General features: G+C 33.9%; 4 protein-coding genes across 6 annotated transcripts; 1 reads left to right on the top strand and 3 right to left on the bottom strand.

Moving 5' to 3' along the window:
* Window positions 1–44: 44 nt before the first annotated feature.
* Window positions 45–869, top strand: LOC105782448 (60S ribosomal protein L12-3). Its single transcript, XM_012607190.2, has one exon. It carries the CDS (start codon window positions 127–129, stop codon window positions 625–627), a length of 501 nt encoding a protein of 166 aa, XP_012462644.1. The 5' UTR covers window positions 45–126; the 3' UTR covers window positions 628–869.
* A 1115-nt stretch (window positions 870–1984) lies between these two features.
* LOC105782446 (uncharacterized) lies at window positions 1985–3933 on the bottom strand. Its single transcript, XM_012607187.2, has 2 exons — window positions 3627–3933; window positions 1985–3456 (listed from the first exon to the last, which is right to left on the bottom strand). Exon 2 carries the CDS (start codon window positions 3428–3430, stop codon window positions 2123–2125), a length of 1308 nt encoding a protein of 435 aa, XP_012462641.1. The 5' UTR covers window positions 3431–3456; window positions 3627–3933; the 3' UTR covers window positions 1985–2122.
* Window positions 3934–5542: 1609 nt separating this feature from the next.
* Window positions 5543–11592, bottom strand: LOC105783363 (probable catabolite repression protein creC). Of its 3 annotated transcripts, XM_052626648.1 has the most exons (12): window positions 10970–11592; window positions 10325–10639; window positions 10129–10237; window positions 9948–10041; window positions 9171–9261; window positions 8948–9031; window positions 8444–8540; window positions 8258–8345; window positions 7992–8097; window positions 7809–7901; window positions 6829–6893; window positions 5962–6337 (listed from the first exon to the last, which is right to left on the bottom strand). In XM_052626648.1, the coding sequence occupies exons 1-12, from the start codon at window positions 11138–11140 to the stop codon at window positions 6112–6114; spliced, it is 1539 nt and encodes a 512-aa protein (XP_052482608.1). In that variant the 5' UTR covers window positions 11141–11592; the 3' UTR covers window positions 5962–6111. The 3 variants fall into 3 exon arrangements, with proteins under 3 accessions (XP_012464221.1, XP_012464222.1, XP_052482608.1); XM_012608767.2 differs by lacking the exon at window positions 6829–6893 and having other exon boundaries at window positions 5543–6337; window positions 10970–11586; XM_012608768.2 differs by lacking the exon at window positions 6829–6893 and having other exon boundaries at window positions 5543–6337; window positions 9171–9258; window positions 10970–11586.
* A 3922-nt stretch (window positions 11593–15514) lies between these two features.
* On the bottom strand, window positions 15515–16275 carry LOC105783364 (uncharacterized). The gene is made up of 3 exons (XM_012608769.2): window positions 16095–16275; window positions 15872–16023; window positions 15515–15751 (listed from the first exon to the last, which is right to left on the bottom strand). The coding sequence occupies exons 1-3, from the start codon at window positions 16234–16236 to the stop codon at window positions 15731–15733; spliced, it is 315 nt and encodes a 104-aa protein (XP_012464223.1). The 5' UTR covers window positions 16237–16275; the 3' UTR covers window positions 15515–15730.
* Window positions 16276–22387: the final 6112 nt, after the last annotated feature.

Raw genomic sequence — 22387 nt, 5'->3', positions numbered from 1 at the left:
AACCTTTTTTGACACCCTAAAGCCCTAATTTTCAACTCCTTTAAACCCCTCAACACTCTTCTCATTTCCTCTTCGCCGCCGCCCCGAAAGCCCAGTTTCTCTCCTCTCAAATTCCGACCCCTAAACATGCCGCCGAAGTTCGACCCAACCCAAGTCGTCGACGTATTCGTGCGAGTCACCGGCGGTGAAGTCGGAGCAGCCAGTTCACTCGCACCCAAAATCGGTCCTTTGGGTCTATCCCCCAAGAAAATTGGTGAAGACATCGCTAAGGAAACCGCCAAGGAATGGAAGGGCTTACGCGTCACCGTCAAGCTTACTGTCCAGAACCGGCAAGCTAAAGTCACTGTAGTCCCATCCGCCGCCGCTCTGGTCATCAAGGCTTTGAAAGAGCCTGAAAGGGATCGTAAGAAGACGAAGAATATTAAGCATAATGGGAATATTAGCCTTGATGATGTGATCGAGATCGCGAAAGTCATGAAGCCTAGATCCATGGCTAAGGACCTGAGAGGAACCGTGAAGGAGATTTTGGGAACTTGTGTTTCCGTTGGGTGTACGGTTGATGGGAAAGACCCCAAAGATCTGCAGCAGGAGATCTCCGATGGGGAAATTGATGTTCCCTTGGAGTAAAACCAAATGAAAGAAACTGGGTTTTTCTCTTCTGCTTTACTTAATTGTTTTCTTTTCAAAAGTTTGTGTTTTATAAGTTCTTTAGGTAGTTGTTAAAAAGATGATAATGATTAAGTTTCCTAGGGGGTTTAATGATTAAGGAAATTGTCTAGCTGGTGAGCCTATGTTCTGAATTTTGCTTATTGTGGAACTTCATACTTGGATGAAATTTTCAATTTTGATGAATGCATTTTTCAACTGCATTTACCTTGCTTCTGTTTTTGATATTAATACCTATAAATTCTTTTAGAAATTGATAATCTAAGGGGTATTGATGATGTTTATTTCATTGGTTTCAATGTGGTATTTGCTTAGATTGACATCTAGCATGCAATTCAACTAGCTAGATTGATCATCTTGAAGTCAATTTTTTTTCTATTTTTGGGGTTTGACTGCTAAAAATTACCTTGGAATCAGCGTTTGTTGTTGATCTGGTAGAATACCAATTTTGGTGAAATAATTTCATTGCTCTCCAACATGTCCTTGGTTTTCGGGGACTCTTCTATATTTGATCTATGACTCAACTACTCTGTTTAAGCTGTCTATTTAAAGCTGTTTCATTCTTCACAAATCTCAATTGATCCCTTGGTTCTCTCTTTAGAACCTTAAAAATCAGAAGGGTCTTTTATTTTTTGAAGGTCTTCCCCAGATTTTTTTAACATCTCTCTTCTTCTTTGGATTAGGAGGAAGAGAGGTATTTCATTGTTTTAACCCTTCTTTTAATCAATTGACCCTTCATTAAAGACTTTCAATGGCTAAGGAAAGCAGGCAAAGGAGTTCCTGGATGGAAGTAGCACCAGCTCCCATCATTTACCCAGAAAAGCCTTCATCTTCTCCAGGTTTGGAAACCATTTTTGAAGATGTTGCAGAGGAATATGATGACCTTGCATAATATACCATTTGAATTCTTTTTAGATTTCATAGCTATCTAAGGAATGCTTTCATTGACTTTTGTTAGAACTATGGTGGTTCCATTGAACTGCTTCATCCATGAGAGGTTGAGAAAAAAAAAAACCATTCCTTGAATCAGCAATGTAAATTGTAAATTTTGTATATAATATTTTTCTTGTAATTTTGTATATATATATTCTCTTTCCATAAAAGAAGGAAATCAAATATATATTTAAAAGCTTTGTAACTTTTATGTTGAAAGTGTAAATGGGATATTGGTAATATTGCCTAACGTCATCTTCATCTCTTAAATCATTTTTCACTTTGGCTTTGTACTGCAATTATGTTATAGCACTTTACTGCAAAAAGTCCACATGCAACACACAAAAAAGAAAGGAACTAACATGAAGAAAACAAAAGAGGGTAATTAAGCAATAAGCCTTTTTATTAAGGAAAGTAGAGATTTTATAGCTATAATGCTCAACCACCATAAGGATACATAGACTGACTCATGACTCAAACAAGACAGTTAATCTGAAACAGAGTCCCACCATGGCAATGGTGGTCACTGATCTCCCCACCATTGATGGACATAAACACCAGTTCCTCTAAGGGACTTGAAGAGATCCATCCAATCTCTGTTCACGGCTCGGTTGGAACAGTGCAGGAATAACTCATCAATGGAGCATATGGTTCCACTTTCAAACAAATCTGAGAGAATTTTCAACTCCACTTCCCCTGCATTCATCTTCAGAACCACAAAGTCTGCATTTTGCACCGTTTCTTTAATCCAAAGAAGGAAGTCGAATCCTTCGTCTTCAACATACGGATCGGAATCATCAGAACCAATGAAAGCCTTAGAATTGGATGTAGCTCTATTTCCAGCAAGGCTAGGATAATAAACAAAGTTGATACCAGGCTTGTTGACATAGGATAGCATCACTGAAGTATTGTGATCGATGAAATACACATGGAATGCTTTTCGATCCACGGGATAAGATGGCAAGAACCAATCTGTAACGTTAGAGTTCAAATGCTCACTTGCCCCAACATCAATATACACCAAACGTTGCTTATGAGAAATGTTAACAAATTCAGGCAAATAAGCAATAGTTTTCTCAAATCCAACTGGCCTCTTCTCCAAAAGAGGCTCAATGTTATCCAACATAGGTTTGGTGTTTGCCATAGACCGACAATCGGCTGGTAGCTGATACTGCTCGAAGTAAGTGCCGTTTTTGAGTTTCTTCTTGAATACGATCAATGCGAAGCCATTCACATAATCAACATGAACAACACTGGAAGCTTTCAATAAGGAAGAAACTGGAGTTACAGACCTGATCAAGCTACCACTACGACCAACAAGCATGGACCCTATCCCACCAGGAGTAAGAACACGTTCAACCTCAAGCACCAGCATAGCAGGGGCTGAAACCTTATCTAAGTCCCTAGATATCACAAAATCATAAGAATTGTCCTCATAATCAAGCTCATAAACAAATTTCTTATGCTTCAGAGAGAAACAAGGGTGCCTATAGGCCCCAGTAACATCACTGAATCCCAAGTCTTTCAATGCCCTAACAGCTGACATTGAGCCTTCACCCACACAAAGAGCTTTTGCATTGTAACTCAAAATTTGCTTTTCCATTAGCTCTTTAACCACGCTGGTTGTCAAGTTCTTGTTTTCCTCGCATTGAACCGGTCCAAATGAACTCCAAACTTTGGAGAACAAAAATTTGCCAGAGAATATAGTTGAGGTTGGAGAACCGGTTCCAATGGCACAGCTTGCCGAAGCAGAAAGGGTATACAATATATCTGGACCGGCACCAGAGATGATTTGCAGCAAAGGAACAACCGACAAAGCAGCAGCAACCATGAGAGCGCGTAAAAGCACACGCCTCCCTAAAGACCCATGAAATATCATCAAGTTAAAGGTCTTAAAATCCATTGTCTTTTTTAACACTTTGAAACTCTTAAGTAGTAGCAAGGAAGATCCAATATCAAAATATGAGAAACCAAGAGAAATTTGAAGCCAACACATAGCAAGAAACCAAATTTAGCGAGTGCAAAACCTGGAGGATGTGTGATTTCCACCCACAAGGAGACCTGTTGATCTTTGAGCAGTTAACCATACCTTCATTGGAACCCTTTTTCTTGACTTCATTTCTAACAATATTTCCTCACTCCCCCCCTGGAAACATCCCCAATACTCAATCTTTAACTACGCTACATGACATCCTTTGATGAATTAGCTTCAATCTCAATCTGGGTTGTCAACCTTTGATTGAAAATTTGAAACAAAGAAAAAAAGAACGAAAACTTTGAGTGGGGATTTCTTTTCCAAAGAAAGGTGCTGGTACTTCATGAAGTGAAGTGTGAAACAGGTCCGACTTTAATAGCTGAAGCAATGAAAAACGTGATAGATCTGGGATTAGCAGCTCAGCAAGATAATGAGTGGGACCGACCAAGAGATGCTCCGGTGACGTGTTGTCGGGATTACGTGGCAGGTATAGGAAGTTTCTAATCTGTATCGAAGGGGGCACACTAATCTACTATGAAAGTGTATCACAATTTACAAATGATTTGTTTTTTTTTTTTTCTGACAAATCGCGTGGGCTATGGGACCCCTTCCACATGTTTTTCGGCACTTTCTATTATTTATTGCAGTGAGCGACTGACAAGTGACATGGTACGATTTATTGGATCCACCTTTGTCGGTCCATTGAACCTGTTTCATCTTCCGATATGCTTGGCCCAGCAACAAGCTTTGATCTTTCTTGTTTGTAGCTGCCCATCACTGCATTTCAAACTAACAAACGCCTTTCCTCCTCCTTCAGTCTTATTGTCCCAAGACAGCCCTTCATCAAACTAACAAGCTTGTTTATTGGATTTTCTTTTCAGTTGGGTATTTTTGAAATTTTCATTTCAGATCATTTTAGGTTGAATCATTTATTTTTATGATCATTTTTAATTGTTTTAATGGTTGAATTAAGTTAGATTCTTTTTTCTTTAAACAAAAGCCACGAAGGTCCATTCCATTCATCATCGAAGTCAAGTAATATCATGGAGGTCGATTGGTTAATCAAGCCCAAAACCAACCTCTTTTAAGCTATCATGAATCATGAGCTTGCTCAAAACTTGGATATTTGGATCAAAATATTAGACCCAAAAAGGGTTCAAACAAGAAAATTAGACAATATAGATCAAACTTGGACTTAAACATTCAAAACTCAAGCCCAGCTTAGCTTTCTTTTTTTAAGATTGTAATATTTATATTATATTATTTTTATACATTATGCAATTTATAACCCATAAAAATTAAATCTATAATACTATAATTTAAACATTAAAAAAGTTGAAATCACTATTTTTTTTCAAAATAATATAGGCGAGCCAAAAACAAGTTGGATTATCTACTTACATATATAAGTAGATTTGAGTAAAATATTAAGCTCATATTTTAGGTCAAGTGTATTAATATCGTACTTAAACCTAATTCAAACTTTGTCTACGGCCCTCTAGGAGTATAAACAAAGTATAAAGAATCAGAAAATTGAAACAGAGTACATGCCTCTAGACTTAAATGGCCCATAATGTTAAATCTAGTGTATCAATTACAAAATGATTATCCAATTTATAAGACCCATGTTTTCAAGAGCAAATAAAAGAAACCAGTGAAGATTCTAGCGTAAATAGTATTAAAGAGATTGTACAGAAGAGACATAGGAAAGAAAATAAATAGAGATGATACTATAGATGTTGGAATTTTTATAAACCGAGACTGTAAATGGGGTCCTGTGTTGCTGTTGAAGCCTTATGTAGCAGTTGACTGTTTATTTTGGACAATACAATGCAAATAAAAGAAACTACTGAATTTTGTGGTTATATCAGGAGAAACAAAAGATATAGCTAGGTAAGAGATTTTTACTCGTTTGGAAACTCATGATAACAGTAAAATCTTATGTTTCAACCAAATCATCTGCCAAGATTTCAGGACAAATTTGACCCACTTCATTTTCATGAAGCTATCCGCATGTTCAACATCAGTATTATTATTTTATTTTTTTGGAGGGTCTTATGATCCAACAAAAATCATACTGTAGTGGTGATGATGAATCACCGATCATAAATAATCACTCAAATGCACCTCTAAGATATATTACAAATCTTAAAGGAGCAAACTTCATGTGATTCCTATCGTATCCTAAATATATTTCTAGAAGTAGCCGTTTCTACTTACAATGGAAGTTCTTTATTCCTCCATACCTATTTAGCTCTGTCAATGGCTTTTTTGTCCTTCAATATACAATGGATTCAGTTGGTTAACCTCATTGCAATTCCATTACAAAGGCGGAACTTTATTCTTTGCCATCCTTTTATTGATGGCTGGTCATTGTTTATGGCTAGTACTGCCAAGTGTGTTGGAAACTAAAGGTTTATCCTTGGAACTGGATACAGTTTCACTGTTGCTTGATTGGCTTTCTGCACCACTGGGTCTCATCCAGACTTTTATGTGCCCCTGTCGACAAACAGTAAGTACGGATCCCGGGTTAAAAATCAAGCCTGAGAGAGGTTCAGTATGAACACGATGAGCAACCAGTGGTGAAATTTTCGGAACATCTCGAATGCTTGGGGCAGGTAGCAGGGTACCCAGTGGGCATACATTGTCCCAGTGGGAAGATTGACTCCCAGTGCTGAAAGTGGGAGATCCACCAGGAGGGCATCGACGCAATGGCACAACAATTTCATCCATTTCCAGGTCCCACAATAACAATTGTGTATCCTACAATGGAGGCAGTAATGAGATGTGATGGGCACACACTGCAGATGGACGACACCTTTTATATCTTTTAAGGAAGGAATAATACAAAAGGTTCATCAAGTTTATTAAGGAGCCTCCTAAATTCCAAATTCTAATGTATTAATGCTTAAAACCTGCAGTTAGTATTCCCTAGACCTATCAATTGGGCAGGATGGATTGGTTTTGGTTCGGGTCAATCTAAATCAGCTTAATTCAAGTTTTAAAATTTTCAGGTTTGGGTCAGTTTCAAGTTTAGGTTGTTTTGGGTTCAAGACATTCGGGTTTTCCGGTCAGGCTTTTTGGGTCAGATAGTCTCGATCATGTCATTTGGGTTTGAGTTGTTGACTTTTTAGGGTCAAACTGGGTTGGCACTTGGCTCGGGTTTGGATTTGGGCTAATCAGGTCTGGTTTGTGGGTTAGGGTCAAAATTGATAGATCTAGTATTTTCCCCTCAACGGAAAAGAAAGACCTACCTGTGTGTGGGGTGTGTGTGTTTGCTTTTCTCCTTTTTCTGCCTTTCCCCAGCCGTGCTCTTTGACTACAAAATGTTGGTTAAAATGTGGACACAGTTCTTGTACTTGGGTAAATTTTGAGAAATTAAAAGTCTCTTACTTTATCGGTTTAAAAATCCTAATCCAATGACCATCATTAATATCGTCGGTATTTTTTTACCAAAATTTGTCAATTTTGACATGCTGATCAAGCTGCTCTCTTATGAAGCGGGCATATGATTGATAAAAAATAAACATGCCAAGTTGACAAAATTTGATGGACAATGCTAACGGTGTTAATGGTTGGATTGGATTAAGATTTTTAAATAAAAACAGTAAGGATTTTATTTTTAACTTTTAAAGTATAGGGGCTAATTCTCTAATTTTGTGAAAGTACATGGACTGACAGCACATTTTGACCCAAACTTTTTTCTATGAATATACGGCTTTCGATAAAAATGAAATAAATACAGTCATCAGAGAGTACAAGTGATGTATTCCCTTATTCTTTGAAATATGTCTTGGCTTTCATGTTTCACATTTGTATCCTAACCTAGAAATGATGTTCATTAGATTAACAGTTCAAGATGCTGTTTCAACAAGAACCTAATTACAATGTATAGTAACCGAAGCAGACCTAAGTTTCATATGGTTAAAATCCTCTAAACATTTCTTACAATCTAAATAGTCATTCCATGTGCTATAGATCACCACTATTCCGTCCTAAAAACAGACATCAAGATGATAAGTAGAGAAAGAGGCAACCGCTAGCTCTATAAATGTTGCTTCAACCACATTAAGTTAGTGTCAGGCATCAATAACTTGTGAAAGCTAGACATTTCTGGAACTAAAGTTAATTCCACAACCCACAGAAATACACGACAGGAAATAACTATGGAAAAACAAGGCATCAAGAATTCAGGACAGCCATTATTTTTACCAGACACACAGCATTTACATACCTGACCAACAGAACCAAAGCGGTACATGACAGTCTCCCCTGTGCCATCTGAATTAGGCGATGACCAATAAGAATCGAATGCCACTCCACTAACCTGCCGGCACCATTTTAGAAGAAATGAATATAGAGCCATTTGTCATCTGCAACAAATAAACAAGCCTTCGCTACAAAATAAGAATCTTACCCATGAGTTGTGCCCCTCACCCCATGCCACAACCTTTTGATCTTCCATACTCCAAACTTGAACCAAGTCATCTTCACCTCCAGTCAGAATATATTTCCCATCCATACTGTTCAATGTATGTGGTTAATAACAAATTCTACTTTCTCCAAAGGTGATAGCTTAGATAGTATACAAAAAAGAATACAAAGTGACAGCTTGAAAATGAAGTATGGACAAGTTTAAAGAGTTCTCTTTGGGGGGAAAAAAGAGAAAAAAAAATAGAGAACCTCCAAGCACAACATAGTAGAGCACCATAATAGCTTTTGCCACCACAAACTAGCTGTTCTTTTGAATAGTCAAAAACTCGCAGATAACCTGCACTCAATATGTGAAAAGAGAAAAAAACTGAAGTTCAAACAACCTAGAAAAGGAAACAGCCATAAAATCCAAATGGTGTCAAATTGACTTGATACCATCTCTTCCAACGGTTGCTAAGCAGGCCCCATCAGAGGAGAAAGCAATGCTATTAATTGAACCTTGACATACATGCCATCTCGCAATTGGGTTGCTCTGCAAGTAAATAATGGCAAGTCAACAAACAAAAACGTTAAATGGAAAGATATGAAGAAAACTTATGCAGCTTCTTCAATGATTTCAAACAACAGCCAGACTGATACCAATTATGGTGCCAAGGCAGGTCCTATCATGCCCGATATCAAGACTATCATGGCATTTACTGTAATGTAATAAAAAGACAGGTATAATCCAGAAGGAACAAATGCATCATAATTTAAAGAGAGCGTTATCTAGCTAAGACCTAGAAATACATAATATGAAAAGTAAGCTATAAGCTATGCAGCACCTACTATAAATATACAAATGATAGGATCATTAATGGCCTCTAGCTTTAGATGATAGTTTTAAGGTAAAGACTACAAATTTTCAGGAGGCATGCAAAAATAAACATTGCCGAGTACCTTACTGTATCGTGCATGCGCAACAGAAAATTGAGTTTGGTCTTTGATAACAGGGAATGAAGAATCACCAGCACCATCCTTGTTCTAGAGAGCAAAAAATGAAATGAAAAGAAAAGAAAAGAAATAATAATAACTTAAATAACTTACTGCATAGAACATCAAGAAACTTGTAAGTTGAACTCCCAGAAGCAGAAAAAGCCTTCTTTAATTATTAGAAACTTGCCTTTTCATATATGTACATATTTCCATCAGCATGGGCAACCACAAAAGCACCATCACCTCCGGGGATCCATGCAATACTGGTACATCGACTGCTGGAGACAACAAATTTTAATCAGATAGGAGATGGAGCCAACATAAAATATTTTTTTTCATGAGTTGACACAGTTAAAAACATCGATTCAAGATAAACCACTATTAGTCACAAAATTCATTGGTCCTTTAATTATCCTCAGGGGAAGCCCAAGAGGGAAGCAAATTCTAGAAAGACCAATTACAAGTCCAATATTGGTAACAGGGTTAACAATCAACTTAGTGAAAGACGAAGCCAGCTGCCGATAGCATATTTCTAGTATTGATAGCCTAAAATTACAGTTGAAATATTAAAAGGTCAGAGAAAACAAAAGAAGCACTCTACAACAAGGTCTCAAGGTGGCAATACCCTGTAAAACAACAAAATAAAATCCAGAAAAAAAAACATTTTCATAATGATTAAAAGGACTAAGCTGAACAAGCACTATTTGGAAGAAAATTAAGCTACATATTCATAAGATGTCATAGAAAATTATCCTGCTCCGAGCAAATGGGTTTACAATCTATCTTTACAGCATCCAAGAACTAGAACGTATAAATCTAAAAGAGTCACCCATGTAACAACCTAAAACAAAACAGCTTGCACGTAAGTTTAGAAAAGAAAACTCCAATGATGAATAAAGGTTCAGAAAGTCATACTTCTAGAAAATAAGAACATGCAGAAAGGATGTAGTAATCTAAATCTTGCCTGTTATTTACAGAACCATCTTTATTGTAGTGCTGTGCCCCAACAAGCTTCTTTCCAACATCTTGCAACTGCTGTCTCAATGACACTGAATAAACTACAATAATGAACATAGAACCCATAAATTTGGGCATTTAAACATTGAAAGTAAAATTGCAAACTATAACAAGCTAAAGAGCATTACCATCACCGGAAGTCAACCCAATAAGCAAATCATGCCCATTCTTGGCATCCTGATCAAAGGCATGGCAGACAGGGTTTGAATTACTGAAATGGATAGATTTTATTGGATCCTACAATAAACACCATGATTCTTAAAATACCACCATAGCCAATCCTTCCCATTCATCAAAAACCTTAACAGAGAAATGCTAAATTACCTTATCCTGCGAATTCAAATCACTAATAAAAATAGAATCACTGACATTGAAGATTAAATAAGTTCCTTTCCCATCAAAATTTGTATTAGTCATTGAATTACTCGGACTCGAAGAACCCAATGATCCAATTCTGCCAGCACTGCTAACACTTTTACTACTACCATTCCCTCCAACAAAGCTGAGTGCACGGCTCCCATTCCCCGCACCTAGCCACCTCGCTGCTGCTGATTTTACCCCACTGCTGGCGGTGAAACTAGAAGATGAAGCTGTTGGAGTTGATGGAGCTGGCTTCTCTTTCAGATGCGCTAAGGTAACCTGCCAATCAAACTTAATCAAATACAATCCAAGAAAACCAATACTGAAACTGAAAATTAACTTTAGAAATATGAGCACTGACTTAAAGTCCTTAAAATTCAATATTTCGACCACAATGATCAATATATAAAATAACTAAATAAAATATGTTCATTCAGTGCTTCCAACATATGGGTATTTCTTGAAAACCCTTTTTTACTAATAAATTGGAAATGCTCACTTATTATGAAATTTAAGTTAGAAAAACACCAAAAATAAATCCCATACTAAAAAAAGTAGACCAATTTGAAGTGATATAAAATGATTAAAATCCGAAAATAGTCTTTTTACCTGAGTAACAGTTTTGCCATGAGAATGGTGAAGAAGGCCAGAAGGGTAAGTCTTTTCATAGTGAAGCTTATATCGACCTTCTGGAGTTTTAAAATAAGTCTTCAAACCCGGCGATTGAGCGTTCGCCGATGAAGACGGTGTCGAAATCATACCGTTGGCTGTGTTGATCATCTTGTCTCTTATAATACACCCGATAACACCTGATCATGACAGTCCAGGGTACCTTTTCTTCTTCTTCTTCTTCTTCTTCTTTATCTTCTCAATATTGAAAATTTCTTATTTCCTAAGACACATAAACAAAAGCCCAACTTTCTTTATTTCCTTTTTTGTTCTTCAATGGCTGTGGGATCAGGAAATTTTCAGTTTCAATGATCTTTTGTAAACTTCTTTTTTTCCTTCTTTTATAACTTTTGATTTGAGGTGGTTTAAGAGGTTTGACTATTTTGGTGTAAGAAAAAAGTCAACGGAATGGACGGTGGCAGATATGAGGTGTAGGATTGAAAGAGAGTGTTTCTTCTCAGGCCTTGAAGCTGTAAAAGCGTAAACTGATAATGAAAGGGAAAAGACAATGGGAGAGATGATTTCTGCTTTTCTATTTATTTTGATTTTGTTTGAGACTTTCAGTTTGTTCCAAATTGTTTCTTTCCTTTTCTTCATTTTGGTTTTTAAACTTTTCTTTAATCATTTTATAGAAAATATTGTTTGGGGACTCTTTTGAAAAATCTTATAAATTTATAATTAATTTTATACATTATTGGTATTTTTTTAATTTTAACAAGATTCATTTTAAGCTAAAGGCTTTTTAGGCCCATTAAATAGTATGCCCCTGATATAACACGTGTTACCTTATCCAATAACTAACATAGATAAAAAATGTTACGATTGTATATGCTTGTCTTTTTCAAAACATATTTAAAGAAAATAGAATTTTATAACATTAATCCCTCCATTCAACAACTTGAATTTGAAATTTTAGATTGAGATTTCAATTATCATGTAAATAGTAAGCATGAAGTGGACAAACTAGTTGAGATTCAATATAACATATTCAAGAAAGACATGCGAATTCAGAGTGATTCGGCCTCAATCGTCTACCTCCACTACCTTAGCTTACCACAACTAAAGATTTCCCAAATTCACTAATTTGAACCTTTCAATGATAAGCTTTAACCTTTAAAATCACTTTCTTTTAAGTATGCAAGATAGAACCACTTTCCCTTAAAGTTTTTTTTACCCAAAACCATGTAAACCCTCACAAAAATGAGAAATAAGGTTGTGAATGAATAATCACCTCTAGAATGTATACATACAATAATTAAGCTCTCGCACAATACAAGACAACACTTGGAAGAATGGATCACAAATAAACCCACAAGTGTGTACAAGTGAAAATAAGAATAACAAAGAGAAATGATTAGATTTTTGCTCTTGACTTTTGTAAGTTTGGTGTTGATAGAGAATGGATTGAGCTATTGGAGTCATTAATATGGGCATTAAATGCACTTGCAAAGCTAGAGGTATCAATACCTTAGCCTTTGAGGTCTAGTTCTTTTCTTCAAAATTTGACTATTGAGCCACAATCACAAATAAACCCACAAGTGTGTACAAGTGAAAATAAGAATAACAAAGAGAAATGATTAGATTTTTGCTCTTGACTTTTGTAAGTTTGATGTTGATAGAGAATGGATTGAGCTGTTGGAGTCATTAATATGGGCATTAAATGCACTTGCAAAGCTAGAGGTATCAATACCTTAGCCTTTGAGGTCTAGTTCTTTTCTTCAAAATTTGACTATTGAGCCACAAGTATCGCACCACAATTAGGAAAGGTTTTGTACCTCATCATCAGGGGTCTGGCTCTTGAGTAAGGGTCTGGTACCTGGGTTTTGAGATCCACCAAAAAAGAGGCTTGGGTGTGGTACAAAAGTAAAGGGGGTTCGGTACCCTTGTGCCAACATGCTTACTGCCTACTTGGTATCACACCCTTTGCCAAAAGAGTCTGGTACCCTTAAGTTAAAATTACTTGTAGTGCTCCAAAATTTTCAATATGACACATCACATAATTTTAGGCTCGAATATTAAGGAATTATGAGAAAAATTCAAGGAGCAATTCGGTTAAGAAATTTTTATAAGAGGAATTTGATATTCGAAATGGAAATGTGTGAAAAGAGTTATAAAAGTGAGAATATGTCAAAATGAACTAAATTCTAAAATTTGAAAAATATAAAGACTAATGTGTAAAATTATCCGAATATGAAGAATATTAATTATTATGTATTGTTTGACATGAAATGGATTGGAATGTGATTTGGCGATGAAAATCACTTTTGAGACTACATTGGGAAAATTAAATAGTATATGGACTAAATTGTAATTTTTATATTTTATTGGGAAAAGAGCCAAAGTTTGATTTTTATTACTCATGGAGTTATAGTAAAGATTTATGATAAATCATGAACTTAAATTGGTCTAAGTATTGAATTTTGGAGAAGATATCACTAAAAGAGGCAAAATGGTAATTTTCCTAAAAACGTAATTTGGTCAATTCTTGAGATTTCGATGATGAAAATAATATTTAAATATGATATTTGGTATCTAAAATTTATTTTGGAAATGAGCTTCAAATTGACATAAAATGGACTTAAAACATGTAAATATGTGCCCAAAGCCCATTTGTTGGTATTTTGAAAATGGGAAAGAAACCTCGGCTCATTCTCTTCTTCTCCAATGACAGCAACAAAAAAGCATGGAAACTTCCCATTCTTCCATTGTCTTGCTTATTTAGTCAATTTCTCACAAAATTCCCACTACAAAATCTCTCATTAAGGTAAGTATCATGGATACTCATTTTTCTCCTATAAATTGGTAAGGGGTTTATGTAATTAATTTTATAATTCAGTGTTTAATGGTGCTAATATTAGTGTGAAATTCCATGACACTAGATATGAAATAACACATTAAAATGTGAAGTTGTAATTATATAGCTATGAAGTGCTTTATCAATTAAATTTATGATGTGAGAATTTTGGGTTGTCATGGAAATATAGGTGGACACGTATGAACCATGCCACTATTATGGAAAGATTAGATAAGACATTATGGTAAAAATACATGTCAAAGTACAAAGTCCTACTTTAAGTTGACAAGTGCCGATACAAGTCTAAAGTACCAAAATGACTGTAAGATATGGAAAAATAGATTAAAATTTTTACCTTGAAATTATGTTAATTTTAATTGACTTATTGTTATTGATTTTAGAATGTTAGTGTATAATATTGTTCACATGTTTGTGAAAATGTGGTTACGGACATGTTATTCAAAATTCGACTATAACAAATGATGTTAAAAATTGGTTAATAGTATGTAACCTATTTTATAAATGGTTTTAATTAACATCCATTTACAGAGATGTAAATGAAACATATTCTAGTGTCACGGGATTAGAACTTAAGTCCAGCAAACTGTGCGGCCTTAGGCGATTTCTTTGCTTCAAATCTGCCTAAGTCAGCAATTAACTCTCAAAAAGTGAGAATTCTCCCGAAAATTCTCTTAGGCACTGAAAATAAAGCGGAAGCAACTCGAAAAGAGAAAGAAGCCACGAACGAACAAAATAACCACAAGAAAAGAATAACCCGCCAAGTGTTTGAGTAAATGTCCTCAAAAGTATTTTTAACTCAAGAATGGAATTAATACAAATGAAGGGGGAGGACTCTACTTATAGTTGAGTTTTCCTAGATCCAACGGTACAAATCGAATTACATCAATGGCTGAGATTAGTTCCCATTTAAAATAAGAGAGTCCTAAGAAACTTTATCCTTTAATATTTACAATAATTATCTTAGTAAAAATACAATTTACAATTTAATCGGAATTCAAATAAACAGGCCTTGAATCTTTTCAAAATAATGGGTCACTCCTGTCGACCCGAATGACCTCCAATGAACAAACAGGAATTCAAAGTATACCTTGATCACGAGCTCCTTTATGCAATCCATGACACTAGCACACAAAATTCTCCTCGTTTATTAGTTTAATAAGATACAATCAAAACCCGTGTAATAATTAAATATGCTAAAAGAAAACTTTAACTACACCAGAATTGTTATTCTATTTACTGTTGAAACATAAAATGTAACAAACAACAACAGTTTCCGACAATATCTTATTTATTATTGTCGGGATTCATGACCAATTAAGAATTCATGAATTGTCCATTATTTGTAAATTAATAATTCATTACAGTTCAACTAATCAATCGTACGTAGTTAAATGTATGTTGTATTCCCGTGACGAATTTAGAATGCATACCGACAGATTTTCAAATGTCGGTAGTAGCGTAATGAAATGAAATAAAGACGTTTTTTTTTCTTTTAAACTCATGTCCTCTTTTATTGGCAATTTTTTTCATAAATAAAAGGATGATACGCTTAAACACACTCGAACTCATGTCATTCTGCATTGGCAATGATTCTCATGCCAATCGAATTAAAACTCAATCAACACGTTTTCTTTTATTTTTAATGAAAAAAGAAAAAGAATAATTCAATATATCAATCGTAAATCAATACTTTTAATCACTCATACTTTATAAAAATCCTAAAACAAAATATTTTTTTTTGCAAAATAGAGGTTGACTATTACAATTTAAAAACCTAAATTAACCAATATTTCTCAATTCTCACATAAAGTCTTCACATCTAAGAAGAGAAAGCAACCAACAAATAGCCAAAACCTAGCATGAACATTCTACTTCTTTCCAAATAATCACCCATGGATTTTCCTGACCTGCAAAAGAATACCAATAAAAGGAAAAAAAGAATTGTTTGTATTTAAGAATCTAAAATTGGATAAGCAAAGCAAAGTTTGAAGATGTAATTTGTTGAGTTAACCATAATAGAAACTTACATTTCTTCTTTCATGGGGTGACAAAGTATTGGTTTCCCGATGAATCGAATGCCGGCGATGACGAGAATTATCGGGTGGAGGGATTGAAGAGTGTGTCTTCGGGCCTCTATAATCAATCTCATAGATTTCTCTATCCGAAACATCAAAGCTCCCTTTATAAAAAAAAAACCAATTAATTGATTTTAAAATAAAAAGAACAATTAAAACTTTTACAAAAATTTACCTGCAAAAAAACAAGGCATGGAAAGCATGAGAAGCAGCAGCAAAACAATAGAGATGGGTTTCCATTTGATGACAATCAGCTTCATGGAAATTGGTAGTTTTTCAAGCACCAAAAATATGCTTGCATTTGAGTAGATGCTCATGGGGTCCTTTATAAGAAAATTATTGGTAATTTATTTGAATTTCCATTAAATTATATATTTTGATATATTTATATTTGTCACATCCACACAGCAATAAGTTCTGAAGGATGGATGTTGATATGCTGAGTTGGATTGGGTTGGGTTGGGGGCATTTATGAAGCATAACTAAAGTCGTAACATTTTATTTTATTTTAAAATTAACATTTTTGAGCAGTTAAAAAAGTCAAATACATTTAACCATAACAGGAACTATATCTAACACCAACATTATCTTGTAGAATCTCTATCTCGATTATCTTGGGAGAAACATCGTAAATTTTCAAACCAATAGGAACATTTTTTCCTAATGCTGCCATAAAATCTGTAACCATATTTGTTATACGTGGAGTAAACATCACCACCATTAATATTACTTTTTCATTCTCAATTTCTTTAATTACAGTTAAATCATTCCAAGAATTTAAATATTATATACATACATTGAACCATGTGTGGGACAACTCCATGTGTGTATTATTATTGAAGGTCCTAATGAGAGACATGACATGCCATGCCATCGATCTCTTGTTGGCTGGATCGTCAAGCCTACTCTTTCTGTTTTCTCTCCTTTGCTTAATTATATCTTTACTTCATTTCTATTCATATGTTTATGGTCAAATTGCAGTTTCGACCCTTCCACTATATTAAAATGTGAGCTTTGATTTTTATACTTCAATTTAACATAATTTCATCCTTCTACTTTTATAACATTATCAACTAATCTAAATTATTAACATTTTTAACTATTCTTATAGAAGTGCTCAGGTAAAAATTTTCAAAGAGAACTTACATGACACCCAAATACTTAATACTTAAGAAGTTCAATTAAACAATTTAATCCAATAAAAAGATTACATGTCAACCAATGACTTTAAGTCATAAAAGTAAGATGATCACAAAGTAAATAAAGTATATATTAAATTTTAGCATAATTGAGGGATCAAAATCATAAATTGATATTTTTTAAAAATACATAAGCTAAGTAAAAAATTTAATAAACTTATATTTTTAGATGGATTAGTTTTTGGTACATTAACAATAAATTTTTTATTCCACAAGTGACGTCAAAAATTGTTATATGTATATTTTAAATATTTTATTATACACTTGTCAACTCTTTAATCTTACTTGAAAAGTCTAAAAACTTAACTGCCAATGTAACAAATATTTTCTCGTTTTAGATTGTATTGATTAATTATATATTTATATTTTTCTTATGCAACATATTGTTGCCACTATAGGAGGAGGTGAGTTCGAGTGCGTTGAAGTGCATTATCCTCCTATTTAAGGGTTTGGAGGGACTATGGGTAGCCTAAGCATTGCGTTAAGAACTTGTAATGAGATTAATGTTCAAAAAAATGTTTTTAAATGAGTAAATTCATCATTTATTACTATGGTTATGAAACCCTATATGGAAAAACAAAAAGTAATGATTTTTCTTTTTGTGTGTGCGTAAAATCAAAGTGTTCGTAAGTCATATGACAATCGAGACGAGCTTTATTGGGTTAAGAGTTGAAATTAAAGTACTCTCAATAAACGTGTTTTATTTTGCAATTCTAATTATTTAAAAACCTTTCTCGATTGACTCAATTCGAGTTGAATTTTTTATACGTAATTATTCATCTTGCTTAGAGTAGGGGTTACCTAGAGGAAGCATATTCGAATAAAGGCTAAAGTTAAGGCGTCCGCTTAAATAAGATTTCGCCTCTTAAGCTATGTGGCTCGCTCTAGATCACAAAGAGATGCATAGTGAGACACTTCCTATCGCATCTCATCATATCTTATTATCCCCAAACTAGCTCCCCAGGAGCAGGCCCATTCATGCCCGCTTACTATTAAAGTCCCTTTGTAGTGGGCATGAATAAATTGCAAGGTTAGTTAAATAAGTGAATTTGATTAAACATTGAACAAACCCTTAATGTGCAATAAAACCAATAACCGAAAAGGTAATATTTTAGTTTCCATGTATGATCAAATGCATATATAACCAAGTGGCATTTTCCCTAGTCTAAGTAGCAATATAGCATGACATGCTTAATCAATTTCATGTCATACATTAGTCATACTATATCAATAATATTTATCTAACAATTGAAAATAAAATCGATTCTAATCATCTAAAGGTTTTCATGATTCTATCCTGAGAAAGAGAAAAAATTGCAAGTAGATTTTAAAGTTTACACGAAAGCATTCTTTGAGTCTTCAACTTCTCTAGATAGTTAACCATGCCATCATTCAATCACATGAACTCGTCTAATCTCCATCAAAACTTGCCTCTAAAAAATAATTGAAAGATGAATAAGGCAAGATTACCCTAATAAGTCAACTTTTGGGTTCCAAAAGACCTTAAGAATCGATTTTAGAAACCCTAACATATGGTTTCGTCAAAATCTATTTTTTTTTTAGTTCAAATCCAAAAGAAGTCTACCTTAGTAGTTTTCTAGAAAATTCAACACACATTGAAGTCACAAAGTTAAATACAGTTTCAAATTTAGGTAAAATGAGGAAACCTATGTACAGTCATTCTAATCTTAGGAACCACAACCTTGTCAAAATTGCATAACAAAAATTATGTAATTCACCAACATCCATTCGCATATGTTTTAATAGCAAGCAAAAGATCCTACAATGCCACTTTTTATCAACTGAATTCATACATAGAGAGAATAGAGTTTTAGATTATTTGATTTATGTTAATAACTAAATCAAGATGGCTCTAATGCTTTAGAAAAACATGGAAAGTGTGTACAACAAAGTTTTAAAATTGTTAATACATCCAAAACCAACTTTGATAGTTAAGAACAATACATAATCCATAATCTAGTATTTGGATGTGTTTTGATCCGTTTTCACAAGTTGGAGAAGAGTAGATTTGCAATTGAACTTGAATTGCTCGTAGAGAATTGTACTCTTTTATGGAAACGTCCATACCACAAGCTGTATAACTCGAAATTTGGTAATGCAAAAATGACTCAAATATCTACAATTTGGGCACAAAAGTCACCCCAGAAGGTCTAATAAAATCTAGTTGAAGTTACTCTTGTGAAACCCACGATTAATCTGGGACTTCTCGTAGGGAATTGCACTGTTTTACGAAAATAACCATATCTTGGGCTGTAGCACTCAAACTTTGGTTATTCAAAAATCATTATGAGGAGAACTTGAAGATATACTATTTGGACAGTAGAACCGCCCCAAAAGATGGTTAGAAGGTCTAGTCCAATTTGTGAAACCCAACAACTACTCTCGAAATTCCTATAGAAACACGAAATTAGGTGATTCATAAAATATCTCGAGGATAACTAAATGATCTATGGTTTAGGCACTAAAATCATCGCAAAAATTAGTTGGACCATCTAAAAATGTATAGTTAAAGTTGACCCTATGGAATCCTACAATATTGGTTTTTTATTCTAACATAACTTCAATATTTGCTTTCAACTAATCAGATCTTCTCCACTGTTCTCTAACTCATGGCACAAACATATGTAAAAACTTGGAACTCCATAAAGAAAAAAGATTCCAAACAAACACTCTCTTTTTAGTCGAATGAGTGAATTGATAACTAAGGTTTTCTAATTCTCATCAATTTGTTGATTTTCATCAATCATTTCTCTTTAGAAAATGTGTGATATTTATAGAGAACTTACTAGAAATCTAATTACTTGGAACTACCAATAATAATAATAAGAGTCTTAGGCTGAAACAACTCTATGGGCGGCAAATGGAGTCTATCATAGACTCCCTATGCCATTCACCATTCACCATTCCCCATATGCATTGGCCTTACTTCGACCCTATTTGGACCACCTTCAGACCCAAATACATATTTTGGACTCTTAATTAATTTCAGTAAAGAAACTAAAATTAATTACCCAATTAAATAATTTACACAAACTCTATTTTAATCTCGTTAAAATCATGACAACTTTACCATATTAAAAAGCATGCATAAATTTATTTAATTAATTTCGTTCCATTCAAAATAATTGTATAAGATGATCACTTAAGTTAGCTCCACTTTGGATTCTTCATTTAATCTAATTAAATAGATATCTCAAATGATTAATTTAACCGTATATCATTCTCATCATTAAATTGAGAAAACACGTTTTACTCTAATGAGTAAACCCAATGTACTATTTCTCCTTCAATCGTTTGTGGTTCTATGCAGATATTCATATAAAATGCAATTCATTAAAGAGTTTTGTTGAGCTAGTGAAAGAATTGATTGGACATATATAATCGGGTTTAAATAATTTTAATTAAGTTTTGACTATGTTTCTATTAATTACAAAGTTATTTATTCATAGAGACATTCCACTATAACACCACAACTAAACTCCTTATTATATATCATTACGAAAGCTATTGAATTCAAGTTTTAGTCCAATGACCTCATCATATGTGTGTTACCCTCATAGAATATCCATGATCCCTTTAAGTTAAATCTATTCACTTAATTCGACCAATATTATCTCATGGTCACCATTGTATCTGTTACAAAGAAAATGGTCATTACTCAAATTAGTAATGATGAAATCATTTGTCCCAGACAAATTACCCGTAACTAGGTTCTATTTTTATAATCCATACAATGTCAGTAAGACTATACCATTTACTCTTTTATCGAGCTATGATTCCACTACGGTGAGTGAAGCCATATCATGTATAAGTCATGTACCCAACATACCAAATTCCGGTCCACTATCATTAGAGCAAATGTTTTCAATATATCAAAGCACATAGTTACACCCATAAGGTCACCATTGTATCTTTCACAATAAAAATGATCATTACACAATTTATTAATGAAGAAATTAGGTGTCCTAAACAAATGACCTATGGCCAGGTTCTATTTTCATAATTCATACAATACTAGTGAGAGGATATTATTTACTCATTTAACAAGCCATGATTCCACTATTGTGAGTGACTCTATATCATGCATAAGTAATGTACCTAACATACCAACTTCCAATCCACTATCATCAGCGCATATTTTCACTATATCAAAGCACATGAGTTACACAAACATGGTCATTTAGGTACTTGGGATTTAGATAAGTCACACTATGAATGTCACAAGTGAGTGAATTAATAAACAAATCTAGGATTAATTCAATTTGGGTCTTATCAAATGTATTGTCAATCTAAACAATAATATAGATTTTAATAGTCCACTGACTTAAATAAAAAATTTTAAATAGTTGTGACCAAAACGAAATTTACCCATAGTTTAATGAATAATGGTATAGCTTACCCTAATCTTTTACTTTCGTTTAATTATAAGTTTAGGGATTTTAGTAGAGGTGTCCATAGGCCGGGCCCAACTAAAATTTTAGGCATGTTTGCTAAGCCCAGGCCTGATCTGAAAAATGGGCCTAAAATTTTGTCTAAGCCCATCCCAGATAAAAATGTTGAAACTCGGGCCCGACAATATTCATTTTTTATATAATTTTTTTAAAAAAAATGTAATACATCAAAAATACTAAAAACATTAAAAATAAATGTTTCTCAGCAAATTGAAAATAAATTAAAAACAATATGTACACTTAAATAACACTAAGATAGGTGCAATTTAACGAGCAAATGTTTCTAAAATAGTAACAAAATTAACAATAAAACAAAAGTTATACAATATCCAAACAATAACAACAAAATAGTAGCAACATAGTAGTGAAATGGTAGCAAAATAGTGGAAAAAAAATAATAAGAAAATAGCAAAACAAAAACAACAGGAACAGTAAAAAAAAAGCAGTAGTTTTTTTTGCCGGTTGGGCCAAGCTCGGGCCAAAAAGTCCTACTCGAGGCCCGACTCGTTTTCTAAACAGGTCTTATTTTTTCTGTCCAAGTCTATTCTTAAGGCTTATATTTTTATCCAAACCCTCTTACTATTCGAGCGGGCCTTTGGGTCGGGCCATCTTTGAGTTTGTTAGTAAATTTTTTGAATTGGACTATTTTTTTATTCGGTTATTTTTTAAGTTTAATGAGCTTAAATTGTTAAATTTTGTTATGGTCAATTTGAAAGAGTAAAATAGAAAAAGATTGGGATATGGTTGTAAATGGTCCCTGATTGTTGTGCCTTCAAGACATGATATTCCAAGAATGA

Source organism: Gossypium raimondii, chromosome 13 (genome assembly GCF_025698545.1).
Source record: "Gossypium raimondii isolate GPD5lz chromosome 13, ASM2569854v1, whole genome shotgun sequence".
NCBI classification, from domain to species: Eukaryota; Viridiplantae; Streptophyta; class Magnoliopsida; order Malvales; family Malvaceae; genus Gossypium; species Gossypium raimondii.
The sequence above is the reverse complement of the archived record's forward strand: the minus strand, read 5'-3'. Positions and strand labels throughout refer to the sequence as shown.